This window comes from Emericellopsis cladophorae (genome assembly GCF_022114955.1).
Source record: "Emericellopsis cladophorae strain MUM 19.33 chromosome Unknown NODE_66_length_117400_cov_117_744279, whole genome shotgun sequence".
NCBI lineage: Eukaryota > Fungi > Ascomycota > Sordariomycetes > Hypocreales > Bionectriaceae > Emericellopsis > Emericellopsis cladophorae.
The window spans coordinates 21,873-38,349 of NW_026250991.1; the positions used below are offsets into that span (position 1 = coordinate 21,873).

The window sequence follows — 16,477 nt, forward strand, 5'->3', positions numbered from 1 at the left end:
ACTGTTCCTCAAGAGCACCCCCAAGCCCCATAACCCATCACTCCCAATATCCCTCTACTATCTTCACTAGATCATCCGCCTGGTTACGCTCTTCGCGTTCCTCAGCAGAATTGTACCAGCCAGCGAGCTCAGGGACATGGTGATAATCTGGATGGGATGGACGAGCGGCAAAGAGACGGGCTTCCATTTCTACTCGTCTTGTAGTTAAAGTAAGAATATTGATCCATATTCGACTCACCCTGTTCCTCGATCTCCACAAGGCTCTGCCGACCCGTAAAAGCCGTGGACGGGATGCGGTGAAGGAAAATAACTTCATCGGCCGAACGTGGGTGACGAATGTTTAATTTGGTTGTTAACTTTGCCGTGTCGAATACGTCAACATCCGTCGACAAGTTCGCTGTGTCTATCTCGTAAACGCAGACCTCGCCGAAGGAGCCAGCGTCCCGCGTTCTGTCTCGTTGCTTCGCCCACCTATGGGCATGCTGCTTGGAGCTGAAGGCCGATATGAAGCAGCTTAGTTTCTAGCAAGCCCAATTCAAATGGGTTTCGGCCGCATGCTTTAATGTCGACTCGTTGGAGATGGGTCGAGTGTGATCGGACGCAACTAAATCTCTGCTCTCAGCATCCCACCGAGACTGGGACGTAGGATGGGTCACCAGCTAGAGAGCTCGGGGAGGATTGGTGCACTTATAGGCAGAGAGATCGAAGTTGGCAGCCTCGCCTAACGGCCTGGACGTTGCTGGTGGTTCCATGGACGGCACGAGGTCTGCAACAACAAATGCCCCAAGTGGTATTGAAGCTGTAAGGCATCGACTTGCGGGTTGGGCATCACGAGGATTTATGCGCGTCGTCTTGCCATGTAGCTTCTTTATCGAATCGTTGAAACTTGACGTCATGGGACGCACAGCTCGTTTAATACACAGACTACTCCCTTGTCGCCCCCAACTACTAGTAGAGAAGGCGTGGTACCCCCTTCGACACTTGACATTATCTAAGGACATTTGTATAGGAGCTCGTATACCTCAACTAGCACTTGGACAGCCCGAACCGAGCGGGGAGTCGCGCCTCTTCCGCTTTTCAACAGGAATGTGTCGCGCTCACAGCCCGCTCATCCTACCGGCAGATGCCTTCCACCAAGTGCGGTGGGGTACAGATGGCATTTCATGCACCAGGTTCGTAGCCGCCATCTCGCTTGCTGTATTGTGCGGTGGCATCTCATGGTACAATGTCCCCTGCCGCGGCGACGTGGCAGCGTAGAGCTCGGATGGGGGAGGGGCAACCATGTGTGGTTGGGACACGGACGGCGGTGATTGAGTCGGGGATGGAGTCGAGGTCGAAAGGGTAAGGGTTGGCTTGGGAGAGTATGCATCTGCCTCGTGGATGGGCCTTGTCGTCGTTGGAACATCTGAATCCTTGGCCTCGGCCTGCTGCTGACCGACAGAGGTATGATCCGTGGTAGTCGGCAGTGTGCTCGTCGTGCTCTTCCTTCTCCGTCGCATGTAGAAGACCATGTACCCCACAATGGCGAGAGCTAGGAGGATAATTCCAAGGACAATGGCCGCAATGATCCCGGGATGCAGCGAGCTTTCGCCTGTTTCTTCTCGAGTCTCAACTTGCGTCTCTTCAGGAAGCAGATCATCATCCGTTTCTGTAGGACCCAACGTCCTCCTCGTCGTTTGGCTTCCAGCAAAATAAGGCGCGCAGTACTCCAGTGCGTACTCGCCCGTGTACATGTCTGCAGCATCTCCATCAGTCCATCTGCACATGCGGGACAATCAACGTGAAAGAAAACCCACCTGCCATTTCAAAAGTGCCACAGAGCTCGAACGCTAGGCAAGTGTAGAGATCCGTGACTGCCCCCATGTGGCTGTTGTAGATATCGAGGCTGTCCGTGCACTGACAGCTCAGGTCCTCCAGCGGGCACCCGATATCGTCGAGATATGCGACGTAACAATCGCGCATGCATTCTGGTATGAGGGCAAGGTCTCCCATCTTTGCGTACTTGCTTGCGCAATGCGTGCAAGCTCAATGGGGATGAGTGAATGATGATGAACAAGTCGAGGTCAGCTCAGCGACCGGGAGGTGGTGGAAGACCGCGCGGTCGTCAAGGCACGTCTGCCCTTGTTGGAGCTGAAAGCCTTTCCTGCAAGCCCAGCCAAAGCATTCTTCCCAATGGTTTCCATCCGGTGCGGATCTAGACCGCGAACGTTTTCTTGCATGGTGATGTGGGAGAGGGGAGCTGCGCAGTGTCTACGGGTACGGGTACTCCGTACTCACAGTCAGATTCGGTACCACCCGGCAGCTGAGCTTATAATGTCTCACCATGCCCCTTTTTTGCATCTTCAGCTTGGGGCAATGGGGCAGCTCGACTGGTCGAGAAGAACAATGTCGCCGAAGAGAGCGGAGATGCAGCAGCGCCACACCGCAACCGTGTCTCAGTCTAGCCACCCTAGTACACAAGAGTCACCTCTTGATGAAAGGGGACTATTTAGTCGAACTTGACCCAAACGTGATGGCCTATTACTACCCATTCCACTTTCACAGTCCTTTCCATTCTGCCTTCCCCTCTCCTCGAATAATCATCCGCAAACCAGCAGCTGCCTAAAGTGTCGCCATGGGCTACCCTTGACAGCGTTGGGAGCTACCATGCCGGCACTCCCCAGCGGGCGCCTCGAATCCTGCCGTCTACGGTCCTCTTGATTGACATTCAGACGTCCAGCCTCGATATGCCTGGCCTGGGCCATAATGAACAGTGCCTGGAGTCTCACCTCGCTCTCGCTGTCTGGACGACAGCCGCCGGGTCGTTATGAGAAGTCGAGCCATGCTTTGCGGAAGTCGGCATCTAGGATGCTATGCAGCTTTTCCGCAACTTCCACTCCCTGTTGCTGTGGGCCCTAGTCAGCGCTCCTAGAGACTCGGCGAACATGGCCCGAATTCTCTGCGATACATAATTGATCATCAGCAGCATCTCCTCCCTTTGGCGTGCCGTGGCCATGGCCACCCGGAGTGCCTAGAATTTATCTCCAGGAGCTTCGTACTCTTCTTTCTCCGCAGTGCCCTCTTTTTCCGAGACACACACCGCTTCAAAGGGCTCAAGACGTATCGCTTCCTCTGCCGTTTCCGACAGAGCGATGGCACGTTGAGGAAAGCACACGCTATAATGTGCTGTTTTTCCCACAACCTTTTCGAGAAGCTTGGCGGAAGTTTTCCTAGCCTTTGAATGGAGTAGAGTGTTTGCATCTCTTAGTGGGCGAGCAATGGACTCGTTGTGCGAACCAAGCTGCAGTTGGTTGATAGCACGTGCACGCTCCCTCGTATGGGGGTTCCATCGGAGTCTACTCCGCAAATCCGTAGTAGGCAGTGCTTGGCCTATTACGGTGAGCATCTGGATGGCTATCAGATTGAAGCGGCATGGCTCCTGGTCTTTGCCTGTGAGGAGCCAAGCGCGGCACCATCGGTGCAGAAGAAATGTGCATGGAATACGAGTTGCCGTTGTCGTCGCGCTGGATCAATGAACAGGCTTCCAGAATAGAGAGTCGTCTCTCGATATCATGAAAGTGCACATTCACCTGGAAAACAAGTGCCAGCCAGCTCTCCAACAGCGGCATTGCCATGATCTGTTTCTGCGGATAGATTTCGTTCAGATGATTGGGAAGGATGTCTTCGTCGTGGAAGAAGCTGAGGACCGTGAAGATATCGCACGCATGCGGGGACCGGCTCATGACGGCTGAAAAGGATGCCTCCCAGGTTTTCATCATGTTCGGGCCATATATGTCGATCATTTCACGTGGCTGCTCTTGGAGCAGCTGATCGAGACGCAGTTGATGTTCGTCGATATCGGGCAAGGTTGGAGGAGAGTCTCGGTGTCTGGGAAATGTACGACCCAGCAATCGAGACACCAAGGGCTAGGCAGCCGAAATCACCAACGATGAGTCGGGCCTCGGCTTCCTAGCTAGCTCTTTCGCCCCGTGTCTTGGCGCACCGGAAGAAGAGCTCGACCGCTTCCTCGAGATGGACTTCTCCAACTTCAACTCCTTCGAAGGTCGAGAGGTCTTTCACGAGAACACTGCGACTGGTGATGATGATGTAGACGTTTGGGCTGTTTGTGCACGTAATCGCAGCTGATGGAAGCAAAATCCCCAGCCTGGATCCAGAGTGTCGAGTCTTAGGTGCTGTAGTGTTGCTGTACGAAGCTGCGGGCGAGCTGAGACTTCCCGACCCCTCCGGAACCCCATATTCCGACGACCCTGACCTCGCTTGTGCTGCTGCCTGCGTCGCGTAAATAGCTGGTCTCTGATCTGCTTCTGAAGCGCGGTTCGCTGCACAAACGTCTTGACTGGCTCTGTGGAGCTCTGTGGGTAGCTCGGGATCCGGTATGCCCGTTGTATTACTCGAGGGGCCATGCAAATCTTACTTCCCCTGAGTGGTATCTTGTTTCTTGACACGTGAGGGCGAAACAGGTGGGACTCGGCCATGGACCCGTGACACTCCTCGCAAAGACCGGGAAGGGTTCGAAAATAAGCATGGAATGGTTCACGAACTGCTTAATGCATGTCTTGTGAGCTTCTTGATCTTTCCACGAACATTGTCTGCCCTCGGTTGAGTGATAAGATGAGGCGCGCGTCGTCTTCCATTGTGTTGAGGGATTGCGAGGCCAAGAAGAGCGCCTGTTGTATTGACATTGCGACGAGATGAGATGAGCTGCCCGAAAACTCAATCTCGGTTTTATGTACTGACCTGTTTGATGACAAGACCGCCTAGACTATGTCCAGTAAAGATCAATGGATGAGTCAGTTCCTGCGATAGTAGTACAAGCTCGGTGGCTACAGTACACCGTTGGGCTGGGCCACACGGAATGATGTTGCTGTTCCTGGGCTTCCTGTCTCTGGTTGACAAGACTACTTACTCAGCAGCGACGACCCAAGACCCCTGATACGAACCCAAGTTGGTCTCAAATCCGGCGAAATGTCCGCATCATAGCCAAACGTCATGATCCAGGCATCTTGTAACATGCGTCCGGAGCTCCCATGGCCAGAAAAAATTGGACTCGTCGTGTCTCCACGTCTTCTCGGGGTCCCCGTTGAGCCCGTGGAGGAAGACATCCAGTTGGCCGTTGTCACCGTTGTACAGAACAGTGATGCCTCTGCGTCGGACTTGAGGGCCTGAAGACTGCGCCAGACTATTATCTGGCTATGTCATGGTGAGCCATGGTGCCGAATCGTTGATTTTCGAATCAGGCACTTCCTACCATTGTTCAGAGGCAGAGGCAGACACACGGGCTCCGATGTTTGATTCGATGGTATTCCGTGGACGGAGAGACCTACAAGGCCATCAGCACAAGCACCCACTGCCAGGTCAAGGACGTAGACCTTGATGGCGGGGCCTGTTCCAGCCGCTCATTGCCAAGAGCTGTTCTTAAGCGGCTGAGGCAGGCTGTACTAACACCTGGCCACTCGGCAGCGAGTTTGTTATGCAACAAGGGGCCGGAGGGCCAAGCACAGTACATGAATACCGCGAATTATACTACAGCACTCGGCGCAATTCGAGCACGATGAGCTGGTCGCCACTCAAGCAATCTTCTTGTCGGTGTTAAATATCTATCGCTGTTGACTTATCCTTTGTCGGGTACCGAATGTCAGGCACAGTATGGGGTGAGGCCAGCGTCACAGCGTGGGTCTAGGGCCTGGTAAAGGTAGATGCTTCATAGAGTCGGGAACTATGGTTGACGTTGCATGTTAGACTTTGAAGCCATCGCTATTGGCGCTGGAGGTAATTGGGCACCTTGACCTATACTTGCTTGCCGCTACGAACGTAAATTCACCATTGACCGTGTCATCATTATATGTACGTAGTATACGGATATTACGTACCTGACTTGTGTGCTTGTAGCAGACGCATGACCAGCCTCTCGGGCTACGTAGTACTACCCCTAATTCCCGGATGCACCGATTGGTCGATGCTATGCCACCCGGAAGTACGGGACCCCAAACGGATGCATCTCGCGCACGGCATTGCTATCAGCACCGGCTTTCCGAATACGACTCGCTCGCTTCGTTTCGTTTCGTTTCATTTCGGGTTCGTACTCGCAACGACTAACTACTTACACAGAGCGACAGCATGACTGCGAGGCCAACAAGTGCAGAGAATCCCCGCGAAAGGCCCTCGAGCAGCTTACAAACCTCGGCATTGATTCTGGTGACTTGTTGGTCTACGTAAATCGCCGGCTCGGGTGCCGAGAGAAGAAGTTTAATAATCCCCCTGGTGCCAGGTGGTGTATAAGTATGGATCAAGATCCAGCCTCGTGCCATCACGTGGTGGATTTGGGGGGTCCAGCGACTGGACCCGCACCTTGACATGCCGTGACGTAACCGGAAAAGCTTCAAGTACCAGACACGTCTATTCTCCAGGCGCGGGTAAGCAAGCACCCTGCGGCACCCACGGAGTCCGGGTGCGTCGCCAGTCGTATAATCAACATCACCACCCGTGGCCGTCTTGTCTCCTGTCTTCTCCCCCCTCTTCATTCGAGTCTCGCCCTGCACATCGAGTACGGCTGCCGCGCAGGCCAATGCCCCGGTCACCATGAGCTCCTCTGCCGACCTCGTCGCCAATGGCGTCGATCGCCACGACCATGTCTTGCGTCCGAGACCGCGCAAGCCCCAGCATTCCGCCGTCCGAGCCCTGTCGCGCGCCTCCTCCGGGGAGAACATGGACGGCCAGACCCCCTCGTCCGCCGCCTTCGAGAACGGCTCCGCCAGCGGCCTCGCCAGCGGGCGCTCGACACCCGTCCCCGAGAACGCCCCTCCCTCCGTCAAGAGCCTGTCCAGTGCGCGCAAGCAGGCGCGTGCTGAGAATCGACGCAGGAGGATCTTCCCGTCGACCGACTTTGAGTCCCGCGTCTCGCATTTCGACCCCGAGTCCGATTATAGGGACTTTCACGGGTTCTTCAACCTCTTCTGGATCGGCCTCTTCATCATGGGCATCACCACTGGCCTGAGGAACATGAAGGACACGGGCTTTCCCTTGCGGTTCCAGATATGGACCCTCTTCACCATCAAGCTGTGGCACCTGGCCGTGGCGGACGCCCTCATGGTGGGCTCGACCATTGTCAGCTTGGGGATACACTGGATGTCGAGAAATGCCCCGGCCAACGGCGTGCTCGCCTGGAAAAAGGGTGGCATGGCGCTGCAGAGCATCTACCAGGTCGCCTGGTTTGCCTTTTGGGTCTTCCTCCCCTTTTACCTCGACTGGACATGGACCGCCCAGGTCTTTTTTCTTCTCCACACCATGGTCCTCCTCATGAAGATGCACTCCTGGGCCTTCTACAACGGCCACCTCTGCGAGACGGAGAAGCGCCTGCACAGCCTCGACAACCACAGTCGCAACAGCCCCTCCGACCTCCGACCGGCGTACCTGTACCCCAGCGCCGAGCGTCCCGAGCCCACCACCGCCCCCAAGAGCCGCGTGAGCCTGTCAGACGAGGACAATGAGAAGAGCGCCGATGAGCTCGGCACCCTCCGCGAGGACCTTGCGCGCGAGCTCACCTCGCCCATCGGCAACGTAACCTACCCAGCGAACCTGACGCTGGCCAACTGCGGCGACTACCTGCTGTGCCCGACCCTCTGCTACGAGATTGAGTACCCACGTCTCGAGCACCGGAACTGGATCTCGCTCATCTCCAAGATCATCGCCACCTTTGGCTGCATCTTCCTGCTCACCGTCGTGTCCGAGGAGTTCATCCTGCCCGTGCTCACCGACGCCGCGCAGAAACTCCACCCCGTCCTGGGCGCCCCGCCCCCCATGTCCGAGTCGCTCCTCATCCTCCTCGAGAGCATCTCCTGGCTGCTCTTCCCCTTTATGCTCACCTTCCTCCTCGTTTTTCTCGTCATCTTTGAGTACGTCCTCGGCGCCTTCGCCGAGATCACTCGCTTCGCCGACCGTCACTTTTACTCCGACTGGTGGAACTCGACCGACTGGATGGAGTTTTCGCGCGAGTGGAATATCCCCGTCTACTCCTTCCTCCGTCGCCACGTCTATTCCGCCTCGCGACCCCATCTCGGCAAGTCCAGGGCTACAGTCATCACGTTCCTCATCTCGGCCGTCGGCCACGAGATTGTCATGGCGTGCATCACAAAGAAGATTCGAGGTTACGGCTTCATCTGCCAGATGATGCAGCTGCCCATCTTCATGATGCAGAACACCAAGTGGGTCCGCGGCCGGCAGACTCTCAACAATGTCTTCTTCTGGGCGAGCATGATCCTCGGCCTGAGTCTGGTGCGTTGGTCCTGTCAAGCCGCCTTCGTCTGCAGCATAGCTAACAATCACAGATCTGTGCACTCTACGTGCTTGTATAATTACACTATGCATTTACATGCAACATATACGGCGTCGAATTGACGAAATCATGGTCGGCAGCTTGAGGGCTGTCGAAGTTGGATACTTAGATATGGACACGCAAGATAAGGGTTCCGGTAGACGTTGTATTATAGTCTCTTCTCATTACTTTCTCTCATATACCCCTGGAGCAGCGTCTCCATGCAATTATAGCTCATGCTTTTTATCAATGTCATTATTCAACAAATTCTGCTTCGCTTTGTGTGCCTTGGATGTCGAGGATGTCTCGATTATATGAGTTGATGACCACCAGGATGAGGCTGTCGCCATACAATGCAGTACTTAACCGGGTCAGTCGCTACGTTAGTGCTTTGGCAGGAAGAGTGAAACAAGTTGCAACGGGCTGGTTCTTGAAGTGCGGATTGGAAAAGATCACCATCACGACTAGAGAACATTGTGTCGGAACATGCATTTATTCTACTTCATCTTCGTTGCTAAAGTACATTGATGCATTACGGGTGCAAATGCCCCCTGGTTCGATATCGCAAACTCGTAAAGATCCGTGTCCTCATTAAAAAGAAAACCCAACCCTGGCCTAACTCCAAAGACTTTTCATTCGTCGGGGTATCAGCATTTAGTCAACCTCCTCCATGGCGCTGTCACCGGTGGCGGCGGCAGGGGTATCAGCGGCGGTGGCACCGGCAGGGGGGGCATCGTCCTCGTCAATGCTGAGGCCAACGCGGACGAGGCGGTGGATGCGCTCGGCGAAGCTGTTGGGCTCCTCGATGGTGAAGCCGGAGACAAGCAGCGAGGTCTCGAACAGGAGAGTGACGAATGATTTGACCTGGGAGTCGTTCTCGCCGTCGCTCTCAACCTTGTTCTTGAGCTCCTGGATGATGGGAGACTTAGGCGAGATCTCAAAAGTCTTCTTGGAAGACATGTAGCTGGACATGGAAGTGTCGCGCAGGGCCTGGGCCTTCATGATGCGCTCCATGTTGGCGGACCAGCCGAACTGGCCAGTGCGGACAGCGCAAGGCGAGGCGCCGAGCTTGTGGGAGACGACAACCTTCTCAACCTTCTCGCCAAGGATGTTCTTGAGGGCCTTGGCAAGGCTCTCGTACTCCTTCTCCTCCTCCTCACGCTTCTTCTTCTCCTCCTCAGTCTCCTCGAGCTCAAAGTCCTTGGTGATGTCGACGAGCTTCTTGCCCTCGAACTCCTTGAGCTGGGTCATGGCGTACTCGTCAATGGGGTCAGTGAGGAAAAGAACCTCGAAGCCCTTCTCACGCAAGGCATCGAGGAAGGGAGACTTGGCAACGGCAGCAGTGGACTCGCCGGTGATGTAGTACATGTTCTGCTGGTGCTCGGGCATGCGGGTGACGTAGTCAGTCAGCGAGGTCATTTCATCACCAGACATGGTGGAGGAGAAACGCAGGAGCTTGGCGAGAACCTGGCGGTTCTGGGTGTCCTCGTGGATACCAAGCTTCAGGTTCTTGGAGAAGGCGCTGTAGAACTTGTCGAACTGCTCCTTGTCCTCGGCGATCTCCTGGAAGAGCTCGAGAGACTTCTTGACAATGTTCTTCTTGATCACCTTCATGATCTTGTTCTGTTGCAGGGTCTCACGAGACAGGTTGAGGGGAAGATCCTCAGAGTCGACAACACCCTTGACGAAGGACAACCACTCGGGGATGAGGTCTGTGGCATCATCAGTGATGAAGACACGGCGGACGTAGAGCTTGATGTTGTTCTTGGTCTTCTTGGTCTCGAAAAGATCAAAGGGAGCGCGCTTGGGGACGAAGAGGATGGCGCGGAACTCAAGCTGACCCTCAACAGAGAAGTGCTTGACACCGAGATGATCCTCCCAGTCGTTGGACAAGGACTTGTAAAAGGAAGCATATTCCTCCTGGGAGATGTCGGCAGGGTTGCGAGTCCAAATGGGCTTCTGCTTGTTGAGCTCCTCCTCCTCAATCTTGCTCTCCTTGACCTTCTTGGTCTTGGGCTTCTTCTCCTTGTCCTCCTCCTCGTCGTCGACCTCCTCGACCTTGGGCTTCTTCTCGCCATCGTCTTGGACCTCCTCGACGTCGGCCTCCTCGTCGGGGACCTCAGTTTCGGTCTCCTTGAGGACGTGAAGGTAGATGGGATAGGAGATGAACTCAGAGTGCTTCTTGATGACTTCCTTGATCTTGGACTCCTTGAGGTACTCGAGCTGCTCGTCCTTGAGGTGGAGGATCATCTCGGAACCACGGCCAAGGGCAGGGCCCTCGTCGTGGGTGATGCTGAAAGTACCACCGGCAGACGACTCCCAGACGTATTGCTCGTCGTCGTTGTGCTTGGAGCGGACGATCACACGGTCGGCCACAAGGTAGGCAGAGTAGAAGCCAACACCGAACTGTCCGATCATGGACACATCAGCGCCGGCAGTGAGGGCCTCCATGAACTGCTTGGTGCCGGAGCGGGCAATGGTACCCAGGTTGTTGACAAGGTCAGCCTTGGTCATACCGATACCGGTATCCCGGATAGTCAAGGTCTTGTTGGCCTCATCGGGAATGATGTCGATGCGCAGATCTTGGCAGGTCTCGAGCTCCTTAGGGTCGGCGAGAGCCTTGTAGCGGATCTTGTCGAGGGCATCCGAAGCGTTGGAGATGAGCTCACGGAGGAAGATCTCCTTGTTTGAGTAGACGGTGTTGATAATCAGCGAGAGCAGCTGAGAAATCTCAGCCTGGAACTCGAACGTCTCAGACATGATGACGGATTCTGAGAGCGTTAGGATGGCCTCGTGGTGTAGCAAGCGGTGTGAGTGTAGCTTACTGTGAGGGTATCAAGGGGCAATGGGACAAACTCTATACGCTGAAGGGGAAGAGTTGATGCTTTGGAGAGGAATGAGAAAGGATGAAGAAGAAAGAGAAAGGAGGAAGAGGCGGTGGTAAGAGGTTTAAGAAAAAAACGGAATGGGCCCCTCTGTGCCTGCCTACGAAGCTCAAGAGATTCCATCGGATTCCATCTGCACTTTGGGCAGAATTCTGGTCTCGCCAGCTCGCAGCCCCTCCAACCTTCGAGAATCAACGGCCGCCGCGGCAACCAAGCTTCTGATTGGCCACAAAGTTTCCGGGGCATCCTCACCGCCTGCCCCTTCCGCCATTTGGTCAAGTTTGCCTCTAAAGTGGAGGATGCTGAGCACGATGGCGAGGGCAAATTGAGCATCGCCGTGGGAAGAGATCATGACATGTGTCTCAATTCTTCATGTTCACAGTTCGCGCTTGCATTGAGCCGTGGTAGCTACTACATCTTTGCCTGTCGCACTGCGAGGCTGAGAAAGAGATCAAGCAAGGTGACCCCACGTGCTGTTTCGGTTTAGCGCCGTGATGCACACAGGGACCGAGCAGGAGTTGGGGATCGAGGTGCTTATTCTCTCACTTTGCCTACCCTAATACTAGTTCTGCGACAATCATGAGAGCTTAAGCAGGGTGATGGCTAGTCACTTGTAACTGACATTGATATGCTTGCATGGCTTGATTCATGCTCAAGGCATGTACAGAGCCTACTTTAATTTCGGTACACGCTTACAATAATCAATCGCCTGTGGAAGCCTGGATACTTCCACTCTCACAACACACGCTGCAACAAACATTGCAGGACATCACTCGTAAATTCTGGGTATCTATCGAACCCTCCCTGCTCCATATCAGAACCGCTCGCTAATGTCGCATTCAAGAGACCCAGTACCCCCTCCAAAACCATACCATCTACCTAGTTTGCAAATATCCTCAGCTTGCAGTCTACCCCCACAGTAGCCAGAACACATCGTATTTGTCCCTCTGCAGCAGAAGCCGTCTTGCTTGGTGAGCCGTTGGCGTCGCCATTCGTCTCTGTGGTCGCTTTTGAAGGCGCCCAGCGTAAGCATGAGATGAAGTGTTCGTGCGAGTCGCTGAGTACCTTGACACATTTTCCTTCCTGGCTGAGATCCCATGCTCGGAGTGACTTATCGTCTGATACAGAGATGAGATATTTGCCTCCTGGATGGAAGACCACCGCTCTCACCCAGTTGTCGTGCCCTACGAGTGTCTTGATACACTGGCCCCTGGCATCCCAAAGCTTGATCGTCTTGTCACGAGAGCCGGTAGCCATGAACTCGGCCGAACTTGTAGGCGGCGGTGGTTTCTTCAGACCTGCCAACGGTGCCAAGTGTTGATATGATGATGGCGGCGCGATAGCGCAGCATTCGTTGAAGTGCTCATGTCCAATCATGGTCATCTTCGTCTCCGCTGTCTGTGTCGAAATGTCCCACAGCCGCCCAGTCTGGTCGTCGCCTGTTGAAAAGAGAAACTTGCCATCAAAGGAGGGCGAAATGTCTCGCACCCACGCTGCGTGCCCTTCTAATGTCCTGACACAGTATCCTGTTGTAATGTCCCATATTTTGATCGTCCTGTCTCGGCTGGCGCTCACGAGTAGATTGCCCGATGAAGGTATGAAGCGGACTGCGCTCACACTATGGTCGTGGCCTGGCAGCGTCCGGATGTTCTTGTAATCATCGCTCGGGTCCCAGAGTTTGATCTTGAGATCAGAGCTGCATGATGCCAAGAGAATGCCTCCTCTTGGACCGCCAAAATCCACGTCCAAAACAGCTCTGGTATGGCCTTTGATCGTGCGCTCGATTTCGCCCTCTTCCCAATCCCAAATTTTGATGGTATAGTCATCCGATCCGGTCGCAACTGATGAGAAGACCGGGTGAAAGGCGACACAGTTAATGACATTGCGATGCGACTCCATTACATGTCGAGGAGGATGCCGCGGTAGCCATGATGACGGATCCTTACTTCGCTGGGACAGCGCAGATGGTGTGAGGTTGTCCATTTCCGTCTGGAGTGTCTTGTTCCTGCTCTCGAGATCCATGACCTGAGCAAGCATTAGCTGAGCCCTTTCCCTCGAGTTGCTTCCTTACCCTCCGTTGCAGCCGGCCGACAATATTCCACTTCTTCTCTAACAAGGTCTCGTACTTTTTTGCGGTCGCCGCGTCAAAGGTTTCCTCGGTCAGATTGGCTTCCGACCGCAACGCCGCAGCAGATTCAGGTAGGTTGTGAGTCGCGAGGTACGCGATAATGGCCTTGTGCCTAGAGCTGATTAGTGGGCAGTTGCAAGCTTGGGCACAGGTACGGACAGCTCCTCGGCCTGCTTGGGCCCCAGCATAGACGTGGCCATCCTGGGCAGCTATGCAACTTCCAGCTCGAGCTACCCAGATTCCTTAAAGCAGTGCGAGCTGTGTATGGGCGCTTCTCCCAGAGGCAACTTGCGGTGCAGTGGTGGTGGTGGGGTATGGACGGTCGGTGTGGTGTTTACGTCGGGAGCTTGCTGAACGTCGGACTACAGCTCCACGATGCGCGTCGTACAGCGCCTTTTGGGATAGATTAAGCGTCGGCAGAGTTGCATCAAGTCTCAGAGTTTCGCATTGGGCGCATCGCAGACTGAAAGTCTCGCGATCGCTACAGGTAGGCTCACCGACGTCAAGCATTGGCAGAGGTGACGGGAAGAGCGGCGGGGCAACGTTTTCCCCTGTCCCGGCGCAATGGCATGTGGGGCAGCATTTTGGTAGCTTCCGAGCTCAAACTTCATCTTGAGCGAAGATGAGCTTCATCCTCAACCAGTGCTCGTTTTCTGCTCTTTGTGTTGCTCTGACGTGAAACGAAGAGTGTCGTCAGAGCGTGTCTTTGTACTCAGGTGTATGCCCTCACGCGGTAACTTTGCTCGCCCATTTTCTGTGGTCGGCTTTGGGCCAACAGCACGGGAACCAGTTCTGCCTGTGATTTAACAGAACAGGTTCCTTGAAACCTTCCTACCAAACTTGCTTTTTCATGCTAAGGTACCAGACAGCAACCCTTTGAGAACCTCTTTCGACCGCGGCACCTTTGGCCATTTCAAGCAGCGGCTAAAAAGCTTGTTGAGGATTGACCATGGTGAAGTGGATTTGAGCCTTGGCATCCGACCTCGGAATGAAACACACAGACAATCCTAAATCTTGACACAAGTAGGTTGGCCCTGACAGCCCAATTGCAGCATTGGCAAAGCTTTAAACCAGCCTCACCGTACGGATACGGCATTCACATTTCCCCAGACGAGATTCGGCGTTCGACTCTGAATCCCGTATATTGATAAATAAGTACAGATACTAGTTGCGACTAGTTTGTACATCGAGAAGATCGTCAGGTGCTCATTCGCCGACTGGCTTATTCTATGCGGGCACCTGCCTGCTTACGAGTCGCAACGTGGCCTTATGGAATGAACATGGTCGCATCAGAATCTACGCCCTCGCGCCAGGTCCAACGAAACGCCTAGGAACGGTGCAATGCGCCTGTGACCGAGTCGACTGTCCGAAAATGAGGCTGGTAGGGATTACGGTGATGTCCTCTTCGAGAGACGTCCCGTTTCTGAATGAGACGAGCGCCGCATAGTCATCCTCAGCCTATTGTGGTGTCTTCAACAACAGACGTGGTATGTTTGGTGGCATTTGCCGAAATCAGTCGCTAGTCTATGCCTTATGATACTTTCGCAGCACCTTGCCCCTCATGGTATGTCCAATTCCATGCCATACCCTCTGTAATTGCCTTGCCAATGCGTCAATGCAGAGTGGTCATCTCCTCCGGGTGTCGCTTCCTCCACTTTGCCAACCACAACCGCATGATCACCGACTTGGATCATGCCACCAGGAGGGTATTTGTCGCCGGCAGCCAGCCTGCACTTTAACACCGCCATGACGCCGTCATCATGTATGACTCCATGTTCGTCCCATTTGAGCCCCTTCCATATACTTTCCGAGTTTCCCTTCGTGAACCTGTGCGCCAACTTGGCTCCGGCGGCTGCTGCCAGAGGAATATGTATGTTGAATCGTGGATTTTCGGTCAACGCCGTGAGTGTCCGACTAGGCGTCGCAATGTTGAAAGTGATTAATGGCGTAGGTGATATGCTGAGGCTTGTGAAGGAGGACAATGTCATTGCGCGGGGTTTCGAGATTTCTGAGTTGGGCGAGGTTGCGGGTGGCGAGGTAAGGACGACAACGTTGGCGGTAATGGCGCGCATTATATGGCGGTAATTCACTTGAAGCGGACTAAGGTGTATTCGCGTTGAATTATGCCGCACTAAAGGTATTAGTCGCATCTTTTCGAAAAGTGACAGAAGCTTGGACTTACCCATGGTCTTGGATGGTGTGGCAGCTGTCCATATTGGCTGCGATAGCCGGACACAGCGTACCGAAAGACCGCACATTTTAATTTGACGCCCGTCGCAAGGACCAAAAGAAGAAGGGAAAGAAGAAAAGGAAATACGTTGTGTTTAACGAGAAGGCCCGGGGTTTGACTGTTGGACCGCCGAGTGACGAGGTTGCGATGCGACCAGAAAATCCTTATCGATAAAGTTCCGACGCGATAGCACGCGACGGGATCGACCCGATTTTTTCCCATGCCGACCGACTTCGAGCATGACTGGAGCATCCTCGCCCCAAATTCGATCCTGCGACGACCTCATAAGCGCAACACTCGCTTGTCCACCGCCAGCGCCTGCCCATAGATCAATTGGGGAGACATCAGTCGGTTCGCCGCGCAACAATCGACATGGGGAAGCTCTCACCCCTATCCTCGTCTTTTCGCCCCACGACCTCCCCTTCAACTCTCACATGCGCCGCCCAGCAGGTCAGGCATGCAACCTACGTGGCCCGCCCTCGACGCCCCTACACATTCACCCAGATCATACAGCTCTCTGATGGATCCGCATACATCCACCGCACAACCTCGCCTCAGGCCCTGTATCGCGCCAACAAGGACTCACGGAACACCCTGACGTGGAACCCCAGCGAAACCTCGCTCAAGAACGTCGAGGTCGATGAGGCCGGAAAGCTCGCTGCTTTCCGTGAGCGATTCGGCCGTGCTTTCGACAACCAGAACAAGGAGGAGGGCGTTGAACAGGCTCAGGAGGAGGTGGAAGATGAGGGCTACGGAGACCTGATTGCGAGTTATGCACCAGACAGGAGTCATGAGATGAAAAGCCAGGCGCCGCCGCAGAAAACAGGCAAGGGTGGAAAGAAGAAATGATCAGGACAGTGGAGGAACCGCACGCACTGCGACATGTACATCACGAGTTGCGCTGAGGGAGGAGGCGAATGTAC

At 54.5% G+C, this 16,477-nt stretch overlaps 5 protein-coding genes across 5 annotated transcripts; 2 read left to right on the forward strand and 3 right to left on the reverse strand.

Moving 5' to 3' along the window:
* Positions 1-1,097: 1,097 nt before the first annotated feature.
* On the reverse strand, positions 1,098-1,962 carry J7T54_005030 (uncharacterized protein; the record flags this gene model as incomplete). Its single annotated transcript, XM_051509627.1, has 2 exons — positions 1,098-1,735; positions 1,797-1,962. The coding sequence occupies 2 exons, from the start codon at positions 1,960-1,962 to the stop codon at positions 1,098-1,100; spliced, it is 804 nt and encodes a 267-aa protein (XP_051359362.1).
* A 4,617-nt stretch (positions 1,963-6,579) lies between these two features.
* J7T54_005031 (sterol O-acyltransferase-like protein) lies at positions 6,580-8,351 on the forward strand (the record flags this gene model as incomplete). Its single annotated transcript, XM_051509628.1, has 2 exons — positions 6,580-8,271; positions 8,325-8,351. The coding sequence occupies 2 exons, from the start codon at positions 6,580-6,582 to the stop codon at positions 8,349-8,351; spliced, it is 1,719 nt and encodes a 572-aa protein (XP_051359363.1).
* A 614-nt stretch (positions 8,352-8,965) lies between these two features.
* J7T54_005032 (uncharacterized protein) lies at positions 8,966-11,071 on the reverse strand (the record flags this gene model as incomplete). Its single annotated transcript, XM_051509629.1, has 1 exon — positions 8,966-11,071. The coding sequence occupies one exon, from the start codon at positions 11,069-11,071 to the stop codon at positions 8,966-8,968; it is 2,106 nt and encodes a 701-aa protein (XP_051359364.1).
* A 1,004-nt stretch (positions 11,072-12,075) lies between these two features.
* J7T54_005033 (Nuclear distribution protein nudF-like protein) lies at positions 12,076-13,524 on the reverse strand (the record flags this gene model as incomplete). The annotated part of the gene is made up of 4 exons (XM_051509630.1): positions 12,076-13,037; positions 13,143-13,221; positions 13,268-13,436; positions 13,484-13,524. 4 exons carry the CDS (start codon positions 13,522-13,524, stop codon positions 12,076-12,078), a joined length of 1,251 nt encoding a protein of 416 aa, XP_051359365.1.
* A 2,402-nt stretch (positions 13,525-15,926) lies between these two features.
* J7T54_005034 (mitochondrial 54S ribosomal protein YmL36) lies at positions 15,927-16,403 on the forward strand (the record flags this gene model as incomplete). Its single annotated transcript, XM_051509631.1, has 1 exon — positions 15,927-16,403. One exon carries the CDS (start codon positions 15,927-15,929, stop codon positions 16,401-16,403), a length of 477 nt encoding a protein of 158 aa, XP_051359366.1.
* Positions 16,404-16,477: the final 74 nt, after the last annotated feature.